The sequence below is a fragment of the Chelmon rostratus genome, chromosome 13 (genome assembly GCF_017976325.1).
Source record: "Chelmon rostratus isolate fCheRos1 chromosome 13, fCheRos1.pri, whole genome shotgun sequence".
NCBI classification, from domain to species: domain Eukaryota; kingdom Metazoa; phylum Chordata; class Actinopteri; order Chaetodontiformes; family Chaetodontidae; genus Chelmon; species Chelmon rostratus.
In genome coordinates this window covers 14,326,635-14,353,055 of record NC_055670.1, presented here as the reverse complement: position 1 = coordinate 14,353,055, position 26,421 = coordinate 14,326,635, and the positions used below count along the sequence as shown (strand labels likewise).

Here is a 26,421-nt window from a genome sequence, read left to right as displayed (position 1 = left end):
TTGATATAAAATGTTAAAGAAATAAAAAAGGCTGAAGTTTGACTTCATTTACTTGACAATGCACGCATTAAGACAACAATGCACGCGCTAAGACGGTGTACAGGCTTTACAGGCTTACTTACAGGCCTCTGGAGGAAGAGAGCTCAGCATCATCTAGCAGATATTTTATTTGTTCTTTTAGCATTTGTCTCTGTAAAGCTGAAGAAACAAAATGTAGAACAAGTACATGATTGAATGTAAAATTCATGGTGATATACAAAAGGTTTGCGACAGAGTACCTTTAGTTGGACAATATCTCAGGAAAAGAACGGTGCCGCTGACGCAGCCGTACAACTGAACGTTACAGGATCGCTGAGATCCCAAGAAATCTGTTCTGACAGCACTGTAAACAGAGGTGCATGACACACAAAGTAAAACATAACACTGCTTACTGTGACCACTGCTTAAGAAAAGATGCAGATTAAATTGGCAAGTTCAATTGGCAAGTTGACTTCTTTTCCAAAAGAATCCACCATAATGCAAATGAAGAACGCAGTACAATAGAAGAGGTCAAGTGAAATTGCTAGTATGTTCAGACGTTTTTCAAACTAAACACTGTGTCAAACAAAATCTGCGGTTTTAACGAAAGCAAGCCTACTCAAATGCCCAGGTAACAGTTTCTTCCTTGAAGAACACTGCAAACAGTCCAGCTCCTATCTCATAAGTTGAATAGATACTTTCCTATTTCCAAGACCACTGGCAGTCTCAAAAATGCCCGGTTAGCCATCTTCGGATTGCCAAAATGTGTCCTGCCAAGTGTTTTAAAATAAATATAGGTCTGTGCCACTATAAGGGCACTGAACCCATCAAGTCTCTTGTCTTTTATGATTTCTCGAAGGTGGTCCACCCTCTGGATGTCTTCAAAGGCCTTTAGTACGTCTGCCTCTTCCTCTTGAAGCAGGCTCAAATGTCTGTTTTGATTTTGTCCAGAGAGTTGTCGATCTTTGTGAGAGTCTTTTTGATGCGTAATGCTGTTAATCTGGCCGAGGGATTCTGGTACCAGCACTCCTTCATGAGTTTAGCCATGGAGGTTAAAGTCTGAAAAATAATGAGGAGAAATGCATTAAGCGCTGTGTCTCGTGTCAGTGTTAGAACATCACTGCAATGCGTTTATTCCTGGATATAAAAAGCGTGAGGTCTTGAATTATGTGCTGCTTACTGACAGTATGAATATTACTCACTGGGTCTGAAAACCATCTGTTTGGGATGTTGGGCCTCTGCTGGTCCACACACACGACCTTCTTCATATCCTCAAAACTGGGATCGCTTGGGACCACGTCGTGAAAAGGTGGCTTGTAGTCTTCTACGATGCCTACAAGTGGAGCAGAGCAGGAAAAAGTTCTCCCTCAAGATCACATCACTTAAAACTAAGTGCAAAACACAAGTTACACTGACATATGACTAACACATAAAAGACATTAAGGTGCACAAAAAGGATTCACGTTGCTTTTTTTGTCCTGGACTTGCTATCAAGTGCAGCCATGGGACAAAACTGAGATGTGAGGTTACTGTGTCGGGGTAAATCAATATCTTAAGTGTTGCTGAAAGCCCAGTTCCTACTAAAAAGCAATAAAGCCACTTGACAGGGAATGGGGGAAGTTGGTTTTATTACACACAAGATGCCTCTGGCTTCTGACAGACCACAGACAGTGGATGCTGAAGTGTGTACCAAAGCCAAATCTTTCAATCAATAGCAGAAAAGCTTTTACTTTGTTCGAGTTAAAGCAATGATGTCTTAATTCAGGAGAGAACCACATGTTCACGACTTTTTTTCTACCCATCAAACACTCAATCTGCCACCTTGTTTTTTCTGATCGCTAACAGCTGAAATACACGGAGCACAGACGCGGTGCGTAGGCGGAGCTTTTTACCTGTTATACTGACTCCGTCTTTGTAGCGTGTGGTTGCGTGCCAGCTTCACTGCGTGCATAGTGAGTTTTGCCAAGTGAAAATGCAGTTGGCTATACAGGGCTTGGAAGTGTTGGCTATATTAACTGGTATTGAATTAATGAACTAGTGAACTGAACTAACACTACATCTTCAAGCAATACGCTACTTGTAGGTAATCAAATTTGCAACATACAGGCCCAACACATGGCCTACTGGTGAACCGATGTGATTGAGGAAGATGACACAGGATAAGTATGACACAGTTGCACTGAATCCAGGAGGGACCATGTCGTGTAGAACATGCACTGACCATTGCTCACTGTCCTCCTGGCGATCTCCCACAGGACGAGGCCCAGGGCCCAGATGTCCACTCTCTTGTAGGACTCAAAACAGTCCATCTGGATGGAGTCGTCGAGCACTTCAGGGGCCATGTAGCGCTTCGTGCCCACCTTAGGATTGTTCCCCACATCCAATTCGTTGGTGTCTTGGAAGTGCATGACCGCCAGACCTGACACGGAAACACAAAACGCTTTAAAGATCCCCTTCGGACACAAGACATGTAAATACTCTGCTTAGAATAATATTTTGTGTCTGGTATGGTTTTTCCACCATTATTTTGCTAAAAATTCTTGACATTGTATCTCCTTCTTGTGCCTCACTGAAAACCCAAAATATATTAACATGCAAATATTGCTAATTTTAAGAGTTTAACCATTGGACACGACTTAAACTCATATTTAAGGCAAAATATTAACCCTCAACCCTCAATGAACAAGCACATGCATCATTCTACACAGTGACGTAACAAAACGCAAACACATTTCAAAGTTTCCAGTCTCAAACAACTATGGCGACACTTGTATAAACTATTAAATCCTGAAACGCTACTAGTTCGTCGTAAACAGTCCTGTTCTCGCACACAGGATGTACTCTGACAGAAGAACAACTCGCTTGGGAGGCAAACAACAGCCACCATGTTTGTCGGGACACCGAAATGCGTCATCCAGAGCGAGCTTTATTACATCGAGCCTGTAAACATGTCGAGCTCTCGCCAGGTTATGGCTTGTACCTGAATTAGTTTTTATCCAAGCATCTGCAAATGGAACATTGGCGTATTAGATAAAGTGGTCCGAGTTCCTCTAAATGTGTTTTTGATTAGGGCCGAGCGGTACACTTAGCAGTGGTTGTTCTTCCTAAATTAACAACAAATATGGCTAAGCAGATAGATGCAAGTGGAGTGATATTGTTGCAGATGCATCTCTTACGCAATGCCTGTGGAGCATTACATTCAATTAACCCCTTCGGTAGCTTTAAGGCTGTTAAGATCATCTCACATTTATGGGGCATCAGCTTTTATCAGCTCATTGTTCAAGCCAAATTATGTGTGCAGGGAGTGAAATATTCAAAACTCAGTGGTTTTTATAGCTGCACCATTCAATTTAATGTAAATATTTTTGTTCATTTTGCACACATTTTCCTGAAATTCAGCCTGGCATCTTTTGTATTTTTGAAAACTCTGGGGTCTTTGGCAGCACAGATACATTTATAATGACTGGCTATTAGATTAAAAGGAGTAAAGGAACATAAAAACAAATACAAGCAGTGTGTTTATCACACAGACGTTTCAGTATTCTCACCAAGGTCAGCGATGCAGCACTGCCCGTTCTTTTTAACCAATATATTTTTGCTCTTGAGGTCTCGGTGGGCGATGGCTGGTTTGCCCTGAGTGCCGAAGATCTCAACGTGGAGATGTGCCAGGCCACTTGCGATGGAGAGCGCCATGCGGAGGCAGCTGGATGCATCCAGCGTGCTCAGTTGAAGGTAGTCATACAAGGAGCCCATCTCATGGAAGTGAGTGATCAGCCACAGCTGAGTGCTGGAGTTCCTCGAGGTCATGTCCGAAGCTATGAAGCCTAAATTCAGAGATAGGTATCACATCATATAAAATGTCATCATTTTTTCCTCTGAGACATTTGTGTGAAATTTTGCCATAATTACTGTATGAATTCTTGAGCTGTGACCACTGTCAGAGCTCGCTGAGTCCAAACGAATGAATTGCGGTACGTACCCAGGATGTTCTCATGTCTCAGCAGCACTGTGTTGTAGATCTCAGTCTCTCTGAACCAGGACTTCTCGTCTCTGGAGGAGAAGATTTTGACTGCGACGCTCTCTCCCTGCCACTGACCCCTCCACACTTCACCGTAACGGCCTTTACCTGGCAAGCAAAAACAAGGGATGAAAGTCTGTGTAATACAGGTGGGAGGGGATCAACTTGTGTTTGTGTCTTGTGACCCTGCTCTTGAGCTCATTGTCTCTTGAGTTGAAAGTGGTGTCTGAGTGAACATCAGCTTGTTTTGCTGCCCCCTTGTGGCCAAAAATCAATTGACGCTAATTGAATTTCTTGAATTAGCGACTGTCCACACTGATAACCATGGAAACGTGTTTGTCCATGCGATAACAGGTTTCCCGTGGGGGAACATTTTCTCTGACACTTAATATGCTACAACCAATTTTGTTCAATTCTGGCTCTTGGGACTTGATTGCTGGAGTTTGTTGCACATTCATTTACATAAATAAAGCAGATAAAGCATCTGTGCTGCATGTGCTGTCTTTGAAGATCCACCAGCCTTACAAAATGAAGGTAGACAAGAGAGCGTATTAAAAAGCCCAGTTTGAAACAGTAAGATGCTACACAGCAAGTAAGAATTTTTAACTCTGATGAGTCATTATGGCATCAATAACGTGCTCTTTGTAAACAGTGGAGCCATCATATGCTAGAATGTATTCTACTTGGTCTATAAGCTCTTACACGAACTGGATTTGTTGATCACAGCGTGCTGCTGGATGGTGTACAGCTGAGCTGAGGCTTAAGTTGAGTCAGGGCGTTTTTAGCAGGACTTCATTGCGTTTTTTGCCGGGACCCCCTGCGTCAGCACAGTGGGAGTGCCTCACTGGAATGAATGAGGTGAGCGCTATTGTCAACATGAACACAGCCTTTAACGGGACACTTACCCACACACTCATTGAGTGTGATTTGTCGTGCGACCGTTCTCTGAACAAGGAAAGGCAGTCCTGAGCCACTTCCTGAAGTGCAGGAGTGATCCAGCAGATCCTGGGAGGGAGGAAAAACAGAAACAAAGGGTTAAGGGCTTGTATATTTACACGTGTTTGTGTGCGTATTTGCAAGTGAGCTATTTGAATGAAAACCTCCCCAAAGGAATCCCGTGGCTCGAGCTTAAAAAACGATGAAATAAGGAGCATCTGGGACTCAGATGGAGACAAATACAAGCAGGTTGCCTTTGATGTGGCACCCACATGGGATGGAGGGAGGCAAGCTGCGTGCGCGTGCGTGTACCAGGATATTGTGTGTGCGAGTGGGTGTGTGTCTGAGCTGGAGGTGCAGAGTGCCCCCTGCTGTGTAAACAACAGAAGTGCCACCCCCTCCCTGATGACTGGTGTGGGCGCTGGAGATTTTATCTAATCCGAGGGCCAGACTGGAAAACAGGCGCAATGCTGCTAAGCCTTTTATTTTTATCTTGGCCATAAGACATGCAGCGTCCCGGCGCCGACACAGGAGGGCAGTGCACAGCAACAGAGTCCGCAGCCGCCGAGCAAAACAAAACTGAGAGGGGAGGATGAGGGTTGAAAACAACACAGAAGAGTGATGCCTCAGATAAACAGATTCATAATGCAAGAGCTGCCTGAGAGACAATTTGGAATCACAACAGAGGAACGCAAGACAGAGGCTACGAAATGAATGATGAGTTACTCCGCAGAGAGTTTAAATCCCTCTCTTTGGTACAGGAGGATTGTCTTTAGGAGGGTATATTTGGGCCAGGCCGCTGAGCAGCAGGATGCAATCAGAACGCTGCAATATCATTATAATCAGAGACGACTTCTGGGCAGCAGGCAGCACAGGGACGAGCACATGTGTTTCAGTCCGATTTGCTTTTCACAGCCACACCACTGTTCCTAATAATCTTTCTCATGGTGCTGCCAAGCACTTTTTAATTATGCTGAAACAAACATTCTGTGGCTCCATATTTGGGCTTTCCGTTGCCAAATGCATTGATGGACTTTGGAAATGGCTTGAAAGAAAGCCAAAATCAGCTATTTCTTTCTCAGAGACGCACGTGCGCACACACACACACACACACACACACACACACACACACACACACACACACACACACACACACACACACAGGAATGATCATACTTTCACAGTTGTACATGTTATTTACAAGTTTCATAATTAAAGATAAATGGGATAATCTGGGCTTTGAGGAGTTTAGACATGCCTACAAAAGAGAGTCTATGTTCAATGAGAGCCGAAAAAGAAAATGTTCCAGGGTACAAACAGCATTTAAAGAGTAAGAGTCGAGCACTTTTCAAGCACTTTCAAACATTTCCACTCTTGAAGCCTTTATCATCACATCTATGTTGACATCATACATGCAATTACTAAAAAAAAAGACACACCCACCGCAATCAATGCATATTGTCACGCTAATTTTACCAGCTGTTCATAATAACTCTGATTGTGTGTTTTGATCATGATTATTTATTGATTGCTAATTGCGACACCAGGAGACAGCAAACGAATATTAAAGGATTTTTAGTTTACATGAGTGACTGTGTGGATGAGGCACCAGATTGCTGAAAATCAAGCATTTTTCAAGCAGTATATTCAAATCCAAACACACTCCAAACCTTGAAGACATAACGGTTAAAATTAAGCATTTTCCTAACTTTCAAGACTTGATGAGACCCTGATGAGGTGTGAAAAAATTCTTTAAATTATATACATGTGTTTTTGTGAGGACAGAGAATCACAGAACGGACGCCAGCAGCCATGTATTTTGTGAAGGCACAAGCTGGACTGTGAGCAGTTTCTGCTGAACTTGATTACACAGTGGGCGAGCCAGTGAATGTGCTGGGTTGTCTTTCAGACTAAACCCTGACCACAGGACTCCGCCTAAACTCTGGATCAGTTTAGTGGGCCTCAAAACATAAACCACTCTGTAGAAAACTTACAATTCATGGCTGAGTGGAGAGAAAATAAACAGCAAAGACATTCCTCTATAACAGACTGGAAAAATGACTGAGAAGATGCAAAACAACAATTTCATTCCAGTAATAGCACCACCCACCTACAAACACACACACACACACACACACACAAACACACCCTTCATGCATCTGCAGCCACTATGCATTGCTTTAAATATTTTTCCATAAGAATGACCCAACACTCTTGATATTATGATCTGGAAAGTTCAGAGGCGCTGGTCTGCGCTGCTGAATTTCAAGCATTCATAAACTGCCTTCTCCCACCACGAAGCGGGCGCTTAACTAATTCATCCATGTGTGACTCAAAATAAAAGCAACAAAACTGAAGAAGCCATTCAGATTAATGGGAGTAGCATTTTCAACTTCACAACAATGGTTCAGCGGACCAGACTGGCATGACGCTGAAGGCAAAAAAAACTTTGAACTGCTCAATCACAGCATATACGGCTAAACTCCTGATTACAGTTTTGCCACATGACCGTCTTTATCAGAAACATGGATCAGAAAAGAGGCAAAAAAGGTTTGTTGTGCTGTCGTGTCTCTATTGTATATTACTTTTTGGACAAAGAAGAGGAGGAAGTCCCCGTTAATCCAGCAGTGTTTTGACTCATCATCTGAATCCCTTGAGTTCACTCAACACATAATTTCAGAAGGGGTTTTCCATCTGTGTTGTTGGTACACAATCGCACTTCAGCATAACTTTAAAGAGAGCCACCATACCACCCAAAATCTAAAAACAAGATTGGATCTGCCACCGCTCTCAAAAAGATTGTCTTTAAATACTCACATTAGACTGAACTAAACGATGAATGAGTTCTGTGAAGTGCTGTGAAATGCTTGATTACATTGGTTAAGTACTGAAATGAAGAACACGGACCTATAGTTTGGATTTTCATTAGTTCACATCCATATTCGACTGCACATGTGAAATTACTGACTGCATGTGGTCAAAAATGACACGTTTTTGGACCTACTCCATGAAAAAAGCAAACGTACCATAAAGGATTTGAAAAAAGCTTTTTCACTGATCCTGATCCAAGTTGTTTTATAATTTATAATCTTCTACTGAGTCCTGGACTGATACATATTTTCTGACATAACACAGCTGTGCCCACAGTGCACATTTCAGATACATCAAGTTAGTGCAACCAACTCAGTTTAGGCGTCTTTCTGTAGTTGCCCTCTTAAGTGCCTGATGACACTGGCTGTGGAGGCAACACGGTTTTTATACACTAATTCAAACAGCAGATGTTCTGTGCCTCGGCAGAGGTTGTGGTCAATTTATAACCCCTATAATATATGACGGCTAGCATTGAGAGAAAGAGGTGGGTAAGAAAAGAGGATTGGGATTTGATTTAGCTTAATATTCAACATTGCAGTCAATTAAAATATGGCTCCAGCAGCTTTTTTTACCCTCCTTTCTAATGAGCTTGGGAGGCAGCCTCCTACATGGTGTCCACTACTCACCGCCAGAGTGCTCTCCCCCACATTGGATGCTATGAGGCCATCGATAGTTCCGTATTCTGCATCTCGTGATGTTAGCCTCTCCATCTGGTTGTGGTGGATGCGTCTGAACACCAGGATAGCGATGGCAGAGAGGACAATGAGGGCGATGATGGGCGCCACGATGACGATAGCCAGTGTGGTCACGCTGTAGTTGGATAGCTCATCAGCTGTGAGGGGGAGAGAAACATTTACAACACTTCAGGTTATCATTTTGGACATTTTTAGAACATGAAATAAAGCTTACATTTTTATAGATTTAAGTATAGTTGCTTAAGTGACAGATGGACACTAGAACTAGAAGAAGGTGCTCCTAATGATGCACGCTGACAGAAAACTCTCATTTCTTCCTCCAGTTTTTCCTCTGACAGGACCACACATACTGAGGCCTGACCATACACAAATCACAGGTTTGCAGCACTCTGCAGACCTTCTGGAGGAACCAGCTGAGGGGCGGGGGTGCACGCAGAGAGCACACACACACTCACACACACACACAAAGTGGATCTCATCAAGTCAGCAGAGGCCAGCCTGAGGAACTGACCGCCATTCACACTTTCCAAACATTCCGGGGAAAGACTGCTCAGCTCTGCCTGCAACACAGACAATGATCCCCTTTTCTCAACTAGTGGAATAATCAGCTGTTTCTCCCACACACACACACACACACACACACACACACATAACTGCCAACACACTCTCGAAACTCACCAGACTTGAACCAAACTACAGATGCACGTCATGCCTTCTTTTCAGCTGATACCAATAACTCACAATTACCTCGTGGCCAAGACCAGAAGATAATTTCATATTTTGTATTTTGAAAAGAAGTTTATAACCTGTAGTTTATGCACACCCGAGGGTTAGAAAGGCTAAGATGTGGTGAGCAAAGATGGATGATTTAATACTACAAAGCTCTGACCAAACCTAACTGGCATCATAATATAAACTTCTTCCCTCCCTTCCTCTCTAGTCTACGCTGCGTAGCTCTACTCTGCAGTAGTTTGTCGTCATGAGCGTAACAGCAGTACTTGTTCTTCCTCTTTGTCTCTGTGCTTGTTGGCGGACTGCAAAACCAACTATAAAGGTACATACTGCCACCTACTGCATCACAATATGTGGAGGCTGCGCATGTTAAGTCGATGAAAGCAAGCTGGCTTCATATCATCTCCTCTTGGTTTTAATTTCATTATTGTAATAACGCATAATAATAGAAGTTTCCCATTATCAGTATATATTGTGCATACCTAAACCAAACACACAGAAAGGGACACATTAACCTAGACCACTTAGAAAAATCTATTTATCACATGATTATTATATTTGTGGCAAAAGTATAAGACAGTGGAGGTTTGCAACATATGGCAATGCTGTGAGTGGAATAAATATTCTGTGAATTGTTATGAGGTGTTAAAACTGTGTAAACTGAACCCAGTTAAGTCAGGTTAGAACAAACATTTCTCATTTGCATTTGCTTATTTATACAACATCGTATAAATGACTGCCGCAGAGAGAAAAGTAAAGGTGGAATAAACAAAAAGGGCAACAACAGCTCGGCGTATAGATGCCCGGCCCTCCCAGGTGGCTTCACCCTCTGGGCTCCAGTCAGCCAGCTATGACGGCCTCCGAGAGGCCAGAGTGAGGAAGCGGACCATGACTAAATCATATTCAAAACCTCCCCTTGGTTTACCCGCTGACTCCCCTATTTCTGTTTCATAAAGTGCCAGGAGTGTGACCACACAGAGGTGTAACTCAGGCCAACAGACACCATCCACAACAGCCGTGGCAGACAATTTCACGGCCGCTGGCGTAGCTCTCTCAGTAGAGCATGATGGAGAGGAATAGATGTGTGTCACTGTGTCTAATAACTAACCCACATGATCGGAAGAGAAGACGCTGAAACCAACAGATAGAGATCTTTGATAGAAAGGTACAGAAAGCAGCTCTCAAACAAAGCACTCTGTGCTTGTGATGCATTCTGGGTAGTGTAGCAGTGTACCTTTGACAGGCAGCTCCACAGTGCTGTTCATGTTACACAGGTGCCCATGGCAGCACTCCACAATCTGGTCTCTGGAAGGTGGGGTCTTGCAGGTCAACGTGCTCTGCTCGTAGACTTTAAAGCAGCCCTTCTGGTACACCAGCGAGCCGGCGCTGACAGTCAGAGACGAGAAACACTGGTGGCCCATGCAGCGACTCCCTGTTACACATGAGCTGCCCTCGCACACACACTCGTGCTCCTCTTTGATCAGGGGCTTCACTTCCTCCTCTGCAAGAGATTCAGGATGAAGACATGGCTGGTGAACAAGTGAACGTTCAACGAGGGATGATTAAAGCTGTTCTCGCAACACCACAAAAACACATGCAGCTTTTTATGCTGAGATAAAAATTGTCCTAAGACGTCAGTTTCAAAGCGGAACTTCTGTAGAATCTTAAGTGACATAAGGTCTGTGGTGAGCGGCAGCCAAGAGAAATGTGCACAATGTGTACAAAGTCACCTTTCCCTGGAGCTCGCACAGTGACGTTCATGTTACACAGATGGCCCTGGCAGCACTTGACAACATGGGCCGATGAGGGTGGCATGGCACAGGTGGCTCTACCCTCCTCGTCGTCCCTCAGGCAGCCCTTCTGTTGGACGGCCACGCCATCAATCATCTTCAGAGAGGAGAAACACTGCTGGCCTGTACAGCGACGGTCACGCTCACACACACCACCCTCGCACACACAGTTCTGGTCCCTGAGGACTGGTCTGCCAGCAGACAGTTCTATATCTGATAAGAGGAAACAGAGATATGGAGAAACCCATTAGAGCAATAGCATTAGTATCCTATTAAATTAAATGGCATTCCCTCAGATTAGAAAATATGCAAGCTGGAATGTATCGCTGTTGGCTTGCTGCAGAGGCCAATCAGGCAATTTTAAAAGTATGAGTTTTGACAGATAATTAGATGTAAAATCAGTGTCAACATACAGAATGTATTCCAACTGGCCTTTTTATATATTTGTTTGTGTTATTCTTTCAAAATTCTCCATTGAAATTAGGCCTTGGCGATTATCAGTTGCTCTCAGCTTAATCATACTGCAAATGATATGATGATCATGTTATCATTTTACAAAAATTATGTTGTTTAAATGAGTGATTCCCATTGTAATATTGTGTTATTGATTTTAACTGCATGGCCCAGTCCTAATGGAAATGCAGCTAATACTGCTGACTTGTTCTTGGGCGGTTGAACAGATTTGTAAAGTTATTTCCCAAGTTGGCGGTAGGCTGGTTAATAAAGCTGTTTTGCAGCCAACTCTGAATTGTCAGATATGTCTGTGCTTCCCACCAGCACAGCTCGCTGCAAGGGGTCAGCTATCACAAATAAATCGTGCAAACTGTGGAAAACACTGAGACAGCACAAAATACGGAAGAGGAAAGTAGTGGCAGAGGTAAAACTGCACTTTCTTCAATCGTCTGCATTTTAAAAAGACTAGACTTCTGCTAAAGGGAAGTTCCAATGAGATGAACAACAAAAATCCCACAGAAGTATAAGCGGGATGTTTTCCCACACAGTGTTAAGATGCAAACACCTCACCTGTAACGGGTGACTGTAAGGAGACGTTCATGTTACATAAATCCCCGTAGCAGCACTCTACCACCAGCTCAGGAGTTGGTGGGCTTCCGCAGCGCAAGGACCCTTCCTCATTGGCGACAACGCAGCCCCTCTGGAGAACCGACGTCCCATTCAGTATAGAGAGGGAGGTGAAGCACTGCTGGGCGAAACAGCGGTCCACACTGTCGCAGGACGCTCCATCACACAGACATTCAGAGTTCCTCACACTGGTGTCACCTGCAAGAGGACAAAACTGTTATGGAACTACTGAAAACATCTTGAAAGCCTCTGAGGTAGACTTCTATCTAATTTGTCCAAATGTGCTGTGACAACAGATGATAAGTGATTATTCATCTTGTAAGGATGCATGTATATGTAATGTAAGTATAAGGACAAGTGTGGCTTGTCAGCGTGGAAAAAAAACCCCAAAACAAACTCCACTTTCCACTGCAATCCACCGCCACTGCAGTTGTTTAAAATAACACTGAGAGACAGCAGATGAGAGGCAGACAGACTGAGGAGGGGCGAGGAAAGAAAAAAAAATTGTGTGAATTTTTGGTGTATGCAAGTAAGAGACTTGAGGGGGACGGAAAAAGACACACAGGCTGAAAGATTGTTTGGTAACTAGAGTAAAAGAGGATGGGGATCTTTCCAGCTACTGTACGTGCTCGGGACCTCCGGTGATGGTGTATGACCTGGTGCAAGCTTGTTCTTTTGCAGCAGCAAGGCTAGGGGTAGCAAGAGAGCTAAATTCAACCAGACCCCGGCTATCTGTGCCAGCACAAACCTCTCCTCCCTGCAGCAAAAGCCGTCCTTTAGGTCTGACAAGCCGTGTTTTGTGACAAGACACTTACCTCCCGAGCTAGAACAGGGAAGGACCATGACGATCAAAACCAAAAGAAACACGTCCCCAGCCGTCATTGTAGACCTAGAGGGGAGGGGAGGGGAGGGGGAGGAGAAAACACAAAAATGAGGGCTGCACTCTGATGAAATGGCTGAAATTGTGCCTAAAGTAAAGGATTTAAAGGCGACTTTTATACTGATGCACTACGATGACTTTTGCTATTTTCGTAAATCATCTTTTAGGACAGCGTTCGGCGAGACAGAGCAGAGACAGATAAGGACAGCATCTGCTGTCAACCTGAGAGCACTGGAGACAGCAAGTTTACAGAGGGGGACCTTTTCTTATTTTCAGAAAAAGAGTCAACACCAAGTTTAAAACGCTCAAGTAAAGTGGGTCTCATGCCTTCCTGTTGTCCTGGCAACAAGGCATTGAGTGGCAAGCAATGGGGAGACTGGTGCTCTCCTATTGGCTGCCTCTGCGTGTGTGTGCGTGTTGATGTCTGTGTGTGTTGGAGGGACAGGCTGCTTGGCAGTGAGGGAAGAGGAGCAGACAGACGAGAGAAGAGGAGGAGGAGGAGGAGGAGGAGGAGGAGAAAGAGGAGAGGAGCGCAGCACAGTGGGGAGAATGAGTGTGGATGCCCAAATACTATCGTTTAGAGACCTGGAGACAGTCTAATCCTTCAATATTTAATGCGTCTGAGGAAGCGTCCACATACGCCGTGCAGTTATGTTTGTTTGTTTGCTTTACCCAGTGCCAGATTTGAACAGACCACCAGTTTAACTCGCACTGTAAACTCAAGGGAAAAATCCCCCCGTCCTGAGCTACCAATTTTATAAAGATGATATGTGATTTTTGTGGAGACATCATAGCCTGCAGCGTGCCCTGTTTATGCCATACTAAGCACTGGGGCCGTTATCTTGGAAGCATGTGTGCCTGAGTGCATCTGTGCCAATGATAAATACCCCAGCACCCCCCCTCCCTCCCTTACCTCCACCCCCTCCAGGCCTTTGTGCCCGTCTCCCAGACATAAATGATTAAGCACGTAATGTTAGCATTAGCCCAACGGCGGCGTCTGTAGCGGGCCGCTCACACACAGACCACATGCTGCTCCTTTAATCAGAGCACAAAACAGAGGCTGCCACACAGAGATAATCAGGAGCTCTGTCTGCTCCCTTCGGACCACGGGCAGAGGGGGGCAACGATGGGGGGGCAGGCAACGGGCAAGAGGGCATGAGGAGGCAAGGGAGGTATAGCCAGGGGGCAACTGGGGGACAGTGGGTCAGAGAAGGGCGGAGAACGGGGCCAATGCGGGAGAGACATGTGGGCTGCAACAGTGAGGTAGGCTACAGGGAGGGAAGTGGGACAAGGAGGTGTCTGGTGTCAGCGCCCAGGGGGACAGCGGGAAGAAGGGCACCATGCTGGTGGGGGACACTGGGCTGGGCTACAGTGAAGCCAGGGGGCCGGAAGAAACAGGATAAAGAGATAAGCAGAGGAGTAAAAGACAATAGTCTGGAGCCCACACTAGAGCCTGGAAAAAAAGTGTCTAGTTATCTTGATATTGACTCATATATCACCCGTGTGCAGAGACAACAAAAAGCCGAACATGCACACTCGCACACTGCTCACAGATCAATAACTCACCTCTATTAACGAAGAAGAGCATGTCAAGAGGCTCCATTTAATGGCCTCAATTAGTGTAGGTAAATGATTTGCTGCGTTTTTGTTTACATTTACTGCTGGAACACCCTCGACGGGACACTGAAATTATCTGCGGCTCAATTCATCTCTCCCACGCAGACACTTCGTCTTAAATAAGCTATCACGAGCAGCGAGCCGCACACCGGCGGCCAAGCAGCTAGGTCGTCCTGTTAATGCGTTTGCCGTTGTGTGCACGGCAAGTATGTCTGTGCATGTACTGCAAAACCTGAGGGCCTTTTGAGTTCATGTGTGTTTACATGCGTGTGAAAACGTACCTGTATGTTCATCTATTTACACAGCTCATTTTGCAAAGGCAAACTGCTCCACATCTATCCACAACATGAGGCGTAGCTGCCCGGTAACACATCACCAAGCCAGCGAGCAGCTTTGCTTGAACACACAGCCAGGACTAGTCCTGATATTGGAAACCTCAGAAGGGATTCTTGGAAAGGAGAGAGGCAGGGCTAGCATCTGCAGAACCGATTGCGATCTGAACAGACAACTTCGTGGCGTTGTGTGTGAATGCGTGTGTGTTTGTTGCAGCCCTCTATCTCTGCGTATTGAATTCTCTGGCAGTGTTCTGCAGTGTGTGTTCACAGAGCTGACATCCTGCCAAGGGTGTGCTCTCATTTCCCCCTTCTCTATGTGTCTCAACCCCCCATCTTTCCTTTTACTCCCTCTTCCTATGTCTTCTCATGTGGCGTTGTAATAGGAAACCAGTATAAATACCACACAGTAATTAGAACTTAAGATATATTTTCCCATGTTTATTGCTGTTGGAACTAATAATCTAATGGATCTTAGGACGCTATAATGCAAAGCAAAATCTGCACAACTGTGAGTAAGCAGTTTGTTTTACAATGCATTATGATTCCATCTCTTTAACTCCCTCCTTCAATCTGTGAAAAGTGAGGCAGTTTACCCTGGCAGCCATTTCTCAGTGTCGTGACCTCATGTTCAGCAGTGGGAGAAAGTCGATCAAGTACTGTACTGAAGTACAATATTAAAGTACTTGTATTTTAGGTAGGTATTTCCATTTTGCTTTTTACTCCTCTACATTTACCTGAGAACTATACTTTGTACTAACTTTACTTTTACATGCAAAACATATGATCGTGTAAAATACAGTCTGCTGCTGAGGATTAAAGTAGCCAAGTGTATCGAAAGTAGTCAGTAAAACCTCCACCTCAACCGAGCTGCAACATTTAAAGGCTGCACACACATGACGGCATCAGTAATAACAACAATATGTATGGTAAAACTATATTAAAGCACACTTATTTACCATTAGTTCCTTATTAGCATGCATATTAGTAGCATATTGGCTCTTTATTAGTCATTATAAAGTACTTGCTAATGCCTTTCTGGGGTTTAGGGTCATTCAGATTCAATAATTCATGTACAACAACTTGCTTACTATCAATAAGCAGTATTTAGGAGGTTATTGAGGGAAGGTAATGGTGTAGTGGTGGTAGAATATTATCATGCAGAAAAAAGCATTAATAAAGGCTTTATAATGACTAATAAAGAGCCAACAGTCTACTTATATGCATACTAATAAGCAGCTAGCTAATGTTGAATATGTGTACCTTATTATAAAGCGTTACTATATGTATGTATGAAAGCATGATAATACTTCTGTTCCTTAAGAAAAACTGTGAATGCAAGATCACTCCTTTAAATGGAGTATTTTATATGGATTCATGCTCTTACTTGAGCAAATGATCGAAATGCTTTTTCCACCTCAGGTATTTTGTTTGAGGATATCAATTCCTCCGAGATGCGTAAGCACTGACCTTGCACATGGAAACATAGAGACCGCATTGAGCTCAACACAAGGTAGCCAAAGTGCATACAACCCACAGAGAAATAGTTGACATAGACTTGGCCCAGTGAAAAGTATGTTAGGGTTGACTCCCGCTGAGTGCTGCTAGAGGGACTTGAAAGTGATCCTACATATCAAGGCTCCCATTTTATGACGCCACGTTTCCTCCCCAGACTCTTTCCAGTGATCCCACTCCAGAGGGCTATCTCGATAAGCACTTCTCTGAGAAGTTGAGCAGAGCTTAAAGTGATTAGATGGAGTGATTAAACGTGCCACTCAAATGCTGAAACAACTGAACCCGAAAAGAGGAGGACGAGGACAGATATGATTTAAATACATCTGAGGAGTCGGTCTTCTTCTAATTTGTCACATGTCACATTAAACCTTGTATTTTACCACCATTTGTTGGTTCTCGGTGACATTTTCAAAGTGATCGTTGAAATAGCTTTCAGCAACAAACAAAACCTATTAATCTAGTTGGGTGCTTTATTATTTTGGTCTGTTTTGTATTCAGGTCAGGACGAAGGAGAGAATGACAAAACACTACTTTGTCTGATGAGCATCACTGAGGTTGAGGAGGGAGGAGGCTGGAAGCCCTGCAGGAGCTGCTGAGTCATCATGCTGGCGAAGGGGGAGACGAGAGGTGGAATCTGTGTCTGAGCTGGCAGGCTGGCACAGTTACCATGGCACAAATAGCCCGGGCACCGAGGAAACTGCAGCAAACTGCGGGGCGGCGAGGGAAGAAACGGGCAGAGACTGGGGCAATGCGGAGCCTGCTGTTCGTGTCCCTGTCCTCGTCCCCGGCTCCAGACCCAGACAGCCAAAGTGCCAGCATGCCATCAGGGACACACAGATGGTTCGCTCCTAGGTGGATGTGGGTGTAATACAGACCTGAGGCCGAAAGTCCTCCTCTTTGCGGCAGCCCACATTCATATTCACACTACAGCTCAGCAAATCAACACATTCACCTCAGCCGGAAAAACATTCTCTGCCTACAGTAAAATACAACACTTGGGATGACTAAAACTAAGTCTAAAGAATACACAACTTTAACTTTTTAGCAGGTTGTGAGGGAATACACCCTCGCTTGATACAAATGTGCTTACGAACTGAGCAGAATACAAGATGCCAACGAATCTTATCATGAAAAAGACGCATGCACTGATTCAAACATCTGAATAGTGTCTGACCATCAGGGGGACAACCCAAGCACAACCACACTTCACATGAAGAACACTGGTTTCCACAGTGCTTTTACTGATGTTGTTATTTCTTCAAATACTCATGAAATAATGTTTGTCTCAACAAGGGATGGGTCAGTATTTTTGAATTTTACAACGATTAATAATAGCAAAATCAACAATCACCTTATCAACAAATATATTTTCTCTTGTTTTTAACCTGTGTGGGTGTGACGTAGTTCATGGCGTGTTGTGGGAAGCAGATCTCTCGTGTGTGTGAGTCCCTGCTTGTTCTCTCAGGCACCGTAAAGTACATGCAACAGGCAGTGAGTTATACTAGCCAGTGTAAAATCATCCAGGAGGGGACTGGACTCTGGTTGTGTCATCTCAAAAATGCTTCAAGGCAAACCAGTTCGGGACTGGTCTCGTCATCTAGTGGAAGGTTTGTTGTGTATTTGGCTTTAGGCTTAAGGCCCCTGCACACTGCGTGGTAGCAGTAATCTTGCAGGTTCATCGCATGTCACGCTGTGGAAGATGGGTCTAATAAAATCTACCAAATCTGTGTCAGGCTGTACGGTGTCAGTTTTGAGTGTGTGATGAATGCCTGATGAAATGTAGGGCTATAGAAGCAGAGATGTGTCACACAGTGAAATCATGTGCTTTTTGTGTTTTTTTCATAAATGCAGCAAAAACAATAAACAAGGATTGGCCTTATTTCATGTAAAATTCCATGCAGTGTTTTCAGCGGTTGGTTTGTAACAGCAGCCACATTGTGGGAATTTGGCCCTAAATTTCTGAGACTGTCAGAATTTTGGCACAGGCAGTCGCAAAAGCTGTAAATCTGTCGATGTGTTTTAGGTGACTTTAGGCCAAGCACCCTCTAGACAACAAGATGGCAGTCCAGCCTCCAAAACCTGCATGTCATTGCAGCAAGATCAGCAAACGCTAGCAAAGATAGTTTGCATGATAATGTGAAAATGTCCCCTGATAAAACAACATGAAGTGAGCAGCTGGTTTGAGTAATGAAGAATCTAGCCATGGGATCACAGTTAATTCTTTGCAGCATTCTTCTGGTCCAGCTGGGCTTTAATCTGCATGCTAGCAGAGCACAAAACACAAACCTAACAGGCACTAGCTGATCAAAACATTGCCCCGTGAGGGCAAAACGAGGCCAAAACGCCACACCTTTAAATCCTGATACATAAAGGAAGTAGTTCACAATAATATTGGTATCATTTTTATGGTGTACTATTCCGGATTTTCTTTAAAAAAAAACTATATATAGACTTATAAAAAGTAATCCTTCCCAATAAGCACTTACAACCCACTAGAAACATGTGGCGGAGTATTTCTGTGCAGAGACCCTGTCCTCTGCTTTTGCTGCATGCAAAAGCAGCATTGCTATCGGCTCCACGTTGCAGGAGTTAGCTCCAAACAGGGAAGCGACCTGTGGTTTAGAAGTGGTTTGGTTACAAAAGATCAGATGCACAACAAACTACTTCAACATGTAAGAAAAGCAAAACGACTGGAACAGCAAAAGGGGTCAATGCAACAAACGCATTTCACACTCTGAAGCAGGAGCAATCGGTTGAGTAAGAGGGAAGCTGAACAGCTACTGTGAGCTCTAAACCTGAAATATTTTCAGTATTTTGTCATATTGTCATGAATAATGTCACCCTTGAAACACTGTGATATTATTTTAGTGCCGTATCACTCAGCCCTTTAAGGAAGTGTCGTCCTTTTAGACTCAACAGAGCACGACGTAAAAAACATTCTTTTGCTATTGAATCCAAACTCTGGTATTGTATTGGCAGGAGTATTGATATATTTTGAACTCGATGCGGCGGTGTGACCTTGTCTGGCGTGACAGTGAAACGCAGGTTGACCCCTTCTTGATATCCAGTGTCATACGTGCAGCTGTGTGTGAAAGACCTGTCCTTCCACAAAGCAGAAAGCAAAGCCCATTAACCTTTGGAAACACACCTCGCTGGCCAAGGGCCTCATCAAACGGGGGATGAAAGGGGGACTTCTGCGGTCCCTTGGAAAAGCTTGAGGAATCCGCAGAGCCCCGGCAGGTCGAGCCAGCGCCATCTCTCAGGACCCTGCAGTATGTCTGCAGCTGCCTCCGCTCGCAATGTGAGGAGTGTAATCAAATGCAAATGCCCCCTGCTTATGTTCAATTCTCACTCACACATTCATTGTAACAGCATAGCAGGTTTTTGTCCCTTGGATGCAGTACAACCCTGGCACGCACACACACACTCACACACATGCCGTGTATTCGGCCTAGCTCAAATGTAATCAGAGACAAAAGTTGCCTTCTCTTTGTGCTGGAGTCGCACCCCACGTCCCACCTCGGCACCAGCCTCCACCACCCTCACACACTCTGCCGGGCGCCCATCGCTACACAGACAGAGGGTTCCTGATGACACTTTTGTTCCTGCTGAAGTTTAGCAGAAAAAGTTTGATATAGTTTCAGACACGACCCACAGAAAGAGCGGTGAGAGAGAGATGGAGGACAAGTGAAGACCAGGCTGCAGGTCTGGGGGAGTCTTGCACACAGACAACGAGGACATCACGAGACACACCACCTGCACAAAGAGCCCTAACGTGAGCAAACACACTTGCGTTTCTGCACAGTGAAGAGTGCTTTTTGTGATTCTGTGAGGTTCTATCGCGGCTTTGTGCCGCGTGAAGCATCGCGAGACACGACTCGAAAGGTTCTTACGGCATTGTTAAGACACCGTTAAACACGTCTCTTACGTTATGGTCACCATAGCGATTAGACGTTCATTTTCACACAGCCGTCAAAACATCTGAAACAGCCAATTCAAACATCGTCTTTATGGCCCTCAGCTATGTTTGCCGACAGAGGAATGCACAAACACCCTCCCTCCAAACGACCATCTCACAAAGTTCACCACTCCGGGGCAATACTCTTCTCAAAAGGACACCTTGATTTGTATCGCGGTACGCCCTTTAAACATATTTTCCCTCTTGTGAAACAGCCACATCGGGCAAACAGCCCACAGAGCTCCACATGCAGCTCCTCAAAGCTCAGGGAGTGTTTAGTCTTGATTGATTCTGCGCCCTGCCTGGCAGAGCTACAGGAGTCAGAGGGCTAACACGATAACCTTCGCCATGTGACCCACAAACATCGACCAATCCATTCACCGCCGTGATGATAATCGCTCAGCAAACAGCTTACAACGACGCAACGCTCCGTAGCATGGCCGAGCCGGACCATTACACCCCGCCGCCGACGGAGTCTTTATGGCCGGGAGCTTCCTGGCCTTCCGGAGAGGAGAGACTTCAGAGGGGAAGACGAGTAATAAATAGTTCAAACAAACTTTAATGATCAGGTCTGAAACGGGAGATGAAGACTCTGCATGTAGGGCTGGGTGATAATTCAATTCATCGTTCATCAATTTTCAGCAGAATTGAATTGTGATATGTTTTGTTTTGTTATTGTTGTTTCAAGCAATTACTCAACGTAAATTCTGAAGAAATTTAAATACTGCAGCCAAAGATTTTCTAGTTTTGCATATTATATGTAAATGTACTAAAATAAAAATAAGTAAAACTAACATATTGTGATGCTGATTTCAACCATACTGAACCAGCCCTAAGCATAAATGCCCCATTTGGCTCACGCATGAGGAACGGACTGGACTAATTCAAACAAGCCCCATCAAAGTGACGCTGAAGTGCCACCATCATGACAGAGCTACTTCAGTTTACGACCCCCCGACCCAGGAGATGAAACGCAGATTATTCCCGATTCGCGGACAAAGTGCCCACACCGAATAAGAGCACATTCCTCGTCCTGGGAATGAGATCAGAGAGGGGCGGCAACTGAAACAAAGCCATAACTTTCCCCACTAACAGCTGAGCGATAAGGCAAGAGCACTGAAGCGAGTGAAGGGCTCATAAAATGTGTATTGCAGACTGTCTCCAGTGCAGTCTGGGGTTAGCGTGGAGAGAGGAAGAGGAGCCACGAGCACTGCAGATGTGTGTGTGTGTGTGTGTGTGTGTGTGTGTGTGTGTGTGTGTGGGTGTGTGCATCTGTGCAGACGGTAGCGTCTTGTCTCCCCTTCTCTCTGTCTCCACTGGTCTTCATCCACATTCGAACACACACAATAATCAATAAGTCTGTGCGGGGCCACCAGAAGAGGAAGAAAGCGAGCTCCCGACCAGCAACCAGAGAGACAGGACTAAAATCTGGCAGACGCACAGGCAGTCTTTTATCTCATTCTCTTTCCCCTCTAACTTCCAGCGTCATGCTGAGACTGCAGCGCCCGCAAGTCCCAGACAGTTCTTCTCGTCGTGATATGTTTGGGCTACATGAGGCTGATGATTATTAAAAAGGCTCAGGGATTTTTTTTTTTTTTTGACTAAAAATAACACTGCAGACAGAGGGCCCCTTTCTAAAAAGCTGGACACGAGCATAGAGCAGGAGCAAATTCAACCCACATGCTGTGTTCCTCCGCAGTCTGCTGCCTCATCTGATGCCAGGGTTGTTGCTAGTCAAACTTTCTAGTAAGTCAGCATGTACACACATGCACGTGCGCGCACACACACACACACACACACACACACACACACACATATACGTAGGAAGCACACATGGCCGAAAGCTGAGGCGAGATAGCTGAAGGTTGCTGCTCTGAGCTGGACTTCAAGCCAACCGCTGCACCCTTTTCTACCCTTCAACCACCGCCTCCCACCTGCATTCACACACACATGCATGCATACCCCGTCTCTCTCTCACACACACACACACACAGGCAGACATACAGTTCCCCCTCCCCTCCTCCCCTAACTCGAGAGCCACCTACATGGAAGAGCGATGAGCCTCTGACTCTTGCTCAGACTTGAAGCAGTCTATCTTGGTCTCATAACTGCAGTTCTCTTGTTAATGACAGACTGTGTAACCTGATTCCACACACACATATGCATACACACACACACACATCACCCAACCCCCCCCCTCCAACGCTCTCTCAGGGTTTTCTGGAGCTCACACTTCCCTCTCCTTCCACTTGCATATTGTTCCAACCCAAACTGCCAGCTGCTTCTGACAGCCAAATTACTGCGCACAGAGAAGCGATCGCTATCGGAGGCAAGCGATACACTTTCCGTCCGTCAGGAAGAGGACGGGCCAAGACACCCGCGGACGCAGGACGCGGGACTCAATGAGGCAAATGAAAACTTGAATGAGGCACGTGTAGGACTGTGATCAACAGTTTTGCAGTATGCAGTTTGAGAAAATTACATGAAATACTGGGATTTTACGTTATTTTCAGGCATCTTATAGACCAAACAATCAGTCAGCCCATTAATTAACACATCAGCCATAATGACTTTAAGGATTCATCAATAAAAATCTGTTACTGATTAACTTTCCGTTGATCAACTTGCTAATTGATTGACTATTTGTTGCAGCACTAGCTCTCAGCTATTTACAGACAGTAAGATAAACATCCAGCATCATAAATAACACACAAACATCAGGCCTCTGTGAAACATGCACAGGAGAAATGGTGCCGTCTCTTTTTAAACGCAGGCCAAGACACCTCAAACCAGTCCCATTGTCGGGACTGCATTGTTAGTCTCAGAGGGGCAGATAACCTCCTGCCTGGTCGAGGAATAAGTTACCACAGATAAGCTGTTTGAAACAATGACACAGGCCCAAAGCCAAACAATCGCATTGTAGAGTGAGACATGGGGAGGAGGAGATGAGGGCTGATCGCAAAGGCGGGGTGAGCCCGTCACAATCGGGTCGGTGGCCTTCAACCCGAGCTGAACAGAACAGGATCTCCGAGATCCCCCGGAGGTGCGCCAGCCCTCGGCCCAGACTGCCCGACGTCCCGTTTATCTGACCGCTATCAGCCAGACTCCACGACACAAGTCCGCTGAGAACACCAGGCGCCCGGCGGAGAGGCCCGACCCTGCCGACTGCTCAGCTGTGGGGTTACATTCTCCAGATCAACCACACAAACTGCCACTAACCAGAGTAAACAATCTCAACTGTGACTGCTCTAATCCCGTCACAGCCTCTTCAAATCTCCAGCACCTCTCCACCCGACACCAAGGGCCTCAAATCACTGATAATAACCTTGATCGTGTGTTCCCTAAATCTGAGGAAAATTCACCAACAGCAGTGGATTACAGCTTCAACTGGTGGCTCGAATTTGCATCGAGTGGCTAATCCCTATTGATTAAACAGCCTCCCATCTCAGACACCACCACGGCGTACGCCACCAGGCTGTCGTGCATGTGCATTCAAGTGCAGGTCAACTGACCGGCTGGGGCTTGGCACCTTGAACGCACCACAGAATGAAAAGGCTACAGGCCGCACAGCCACCACAGAGGGGGGGCTCCCCAGACCTTCGGGCCACCGGTCGGAGGAAAACCTGATTAGTATGTGGGAATGTAATTTGGCGAGAGCAAGGATGCAGCACAAGGAGTTGATTCTGGGGAAGAGCACTTCAGCGTGAGACATCCCCCATTCACACATTCTTTAATCTGCACAATTACCTCTGAATGTTTGGAGCTGGCACTGACACCTTTGTAATGAAGCTTGCACCTCCTCATCATCAGCAGGTCTGCCGGCTCCTGGCCCGTTTCATACCATTTCCAGTTTGCTCTGACTGTTCCTCAGCTGCAACAGCGAACACATCTTGTACAAGACGCATCAAATTAAAGTGTCTCCATTCCCAGCTTGTTCAACATGAATGCACTGACCCCCGCTAACCGCTGCTAACCGTGTCTACCAGTGTTTCAGGCTCTTCTCCCCCCCGAAGAGCTACGATTGTCATGTTAAAAGTGCTCAGCATGGGATGATGAGACACACGATCAAGCAGGAACGACCCTCCCAAAGACTGTTTACATGACAAAAAGCAAAACTCTTATCAAAGTCTCAACTAGTTGCGACGTCGTGGGCTTGATTTGATCGCGGAGCACAAATTGCAACCACAAAAAGTCGCGATCGCAGCGTTGATTTGCGGTGTCGTGGCCCGGAGCTCGTCTCCATTCATCAACAACTCACCAAAACACGTATCTGACGCGGCCACTTAGAAACGACGAGCCCCGCCGCGCCGAGGCCACTCCTCTGCTCCAACACACCGACGGTTCACACGCAGGTATGCAGTTCACACAACCTCAGGCGGGGAAGGTGAGCGAAACATGTGCGGCCGCAATAACAAAACAGGCCAAGATTTGGCGAAGAGAAGCTCAGAGGGAGACGGGATTTCTTCCCAGAGCGCGTCACGACGCGTTTTTTTCCGCTTCCCCAGCACATCAGCAAACTTCTCCACGTCTGCCGAAACGCCTCACATCTAACAACACACACGGTTCACACGGCAGTAAAATCACACCTTTCAGCGCACCACGGTTTAACTCACCTCTCGGGTTGTTTCTTCAAAGTGCTTCAGGAGGGTTTGGTAAGTGGCGCAGGTCGAACTATTCTGCCATCTCCCGAGGATTCACCCACAATACCCGGTTTGTTTTCCAAAGTCTGAGAAGCGGAGCCTACATGACGCCAACATTACCGTCCGCCCGCTGGAGGGGAAGAAAACAACACAGAAAGTGACAAATTCAGTCGATGTTCAGCCGAGAGGAAACACGAACACACATTTTGCGACGTTGTCCCTCTTCGCACGTTAGCGCTGTCGAGGCTTCGCAACTCGCACCCCGATCCACGAAGGCAGGGAGGGGGGTGGGGGGGGGGACAAAAACACGGGATTGGAGGAGGAACTTACCTTGCTACAACTCACTGTAATTAACCGGCGTCAAGCGAGGGGGGCAACCACACGCTCTTCCGGTGATGGGTTTCAAAATAAAACAGCATGGCTTGTTTCTCTTTACAGATACGTGTTATTCCCAGTAGCAAAGTGTAGAAACACTCTGTTACAGGTAAAAGTCCTAAGCATCATTCAGCAAAAGTGAAAGAACTCGTTATACAGAATGGTCAATTTCAGAATAATGTAGCCTATGTAATAACACTCGATTATGATCAGTGATTTATTCATGTGTACTGGCAGATATCTTCTCCAGGATAATTATTATTTAATTAGTTGATTTATATTTTTGTCAAATCAAATTCACTAGCAGCTAATTAATGTTGTCAAATAAATGCAGCGGAGTAAAAAGTACAATAAGCAGAAACTGCACGGTAGAAGATACTTCAGTAAAAGTTCTGCATTTGAATTTTACTTGAGAAAAGCAGTATTTCCATTTTATATAATACTTCCACTCTATTACATTTCAGGGGGAAATATTTTTTACTCTGCTGCATACATTTGAGAGTTGTAGTCACTAGTTAGTGTAGAAATGAAGATTTTACATACAAAACGTATCATGATCTTATCAAATATAATGCACTGCTTTAAATTAAAGTATCCATATGTATATATACATATACTTTGACTGAAGTTTAGTTAATGCTACTTATGCATGAATACAACAATTATAATAATCCAATAATGTACTACATAATAGTATTAAACTCACAAGAGCTATTTTTCTGCATGGACTATTTTTATTTTTAATACTTTATGTATATTTTGTTTAGAAGATTTCTGTTGTTTTACATAGTCAACATTTTATAGAAGTCTATTGTGGTATTGTTGTTTTTACTGAGGTGTATAATCTGAATACTTCCTCCACCACTTAAGCTAAGTGTATTTAAGTAACAAAAGTCAAAGTACTGATTATCAGGGCCCCTGGAGCTCGAGGGCTTTTCAGCCCGTTTGCCCAGTTGGTAATCCA

The 26,421-nt window shown here is 45.0% G+C and overlaps 1 protein-coding gene across 1 annotated transcript; it reads right to left on the bottom strand.

The window, feature by feature from the left end:
* LOC121615735 (activin receptor type-1-like) lies at positions 1–25,342 on the bottom strand. The gene is made up of 12 exons (XM_041950112.1): positions 25,056–25,342; positions 12,956–13,029; positions 12,084–12,338; positions 11,001–11,273; positions 10,505–10,771; positions 8,470–8,675; positions 4,942–5,041; positions 3,998–4,144; positions 3,567–3,842; positions 2,240–2,437; positions 1,221–1,351; positions 1–1,077 (listed from the first exon to the last, which is right to left on the bottom strand). Exons 2-12 carry the CDS (start codon positions 13,020–13,022, stop codon positions 943–945), a joined length of 2,055 nt encoding a protein of 684 aa, XP_041806046.1. The 5' UTR covers positions 13,023–13,029; positions 25,056–25,342; the 3' UTR covers positions 1–942.
* Between the last annotated feature and the right edge of the window lie 1,079 nt (positions 25,343–26,421).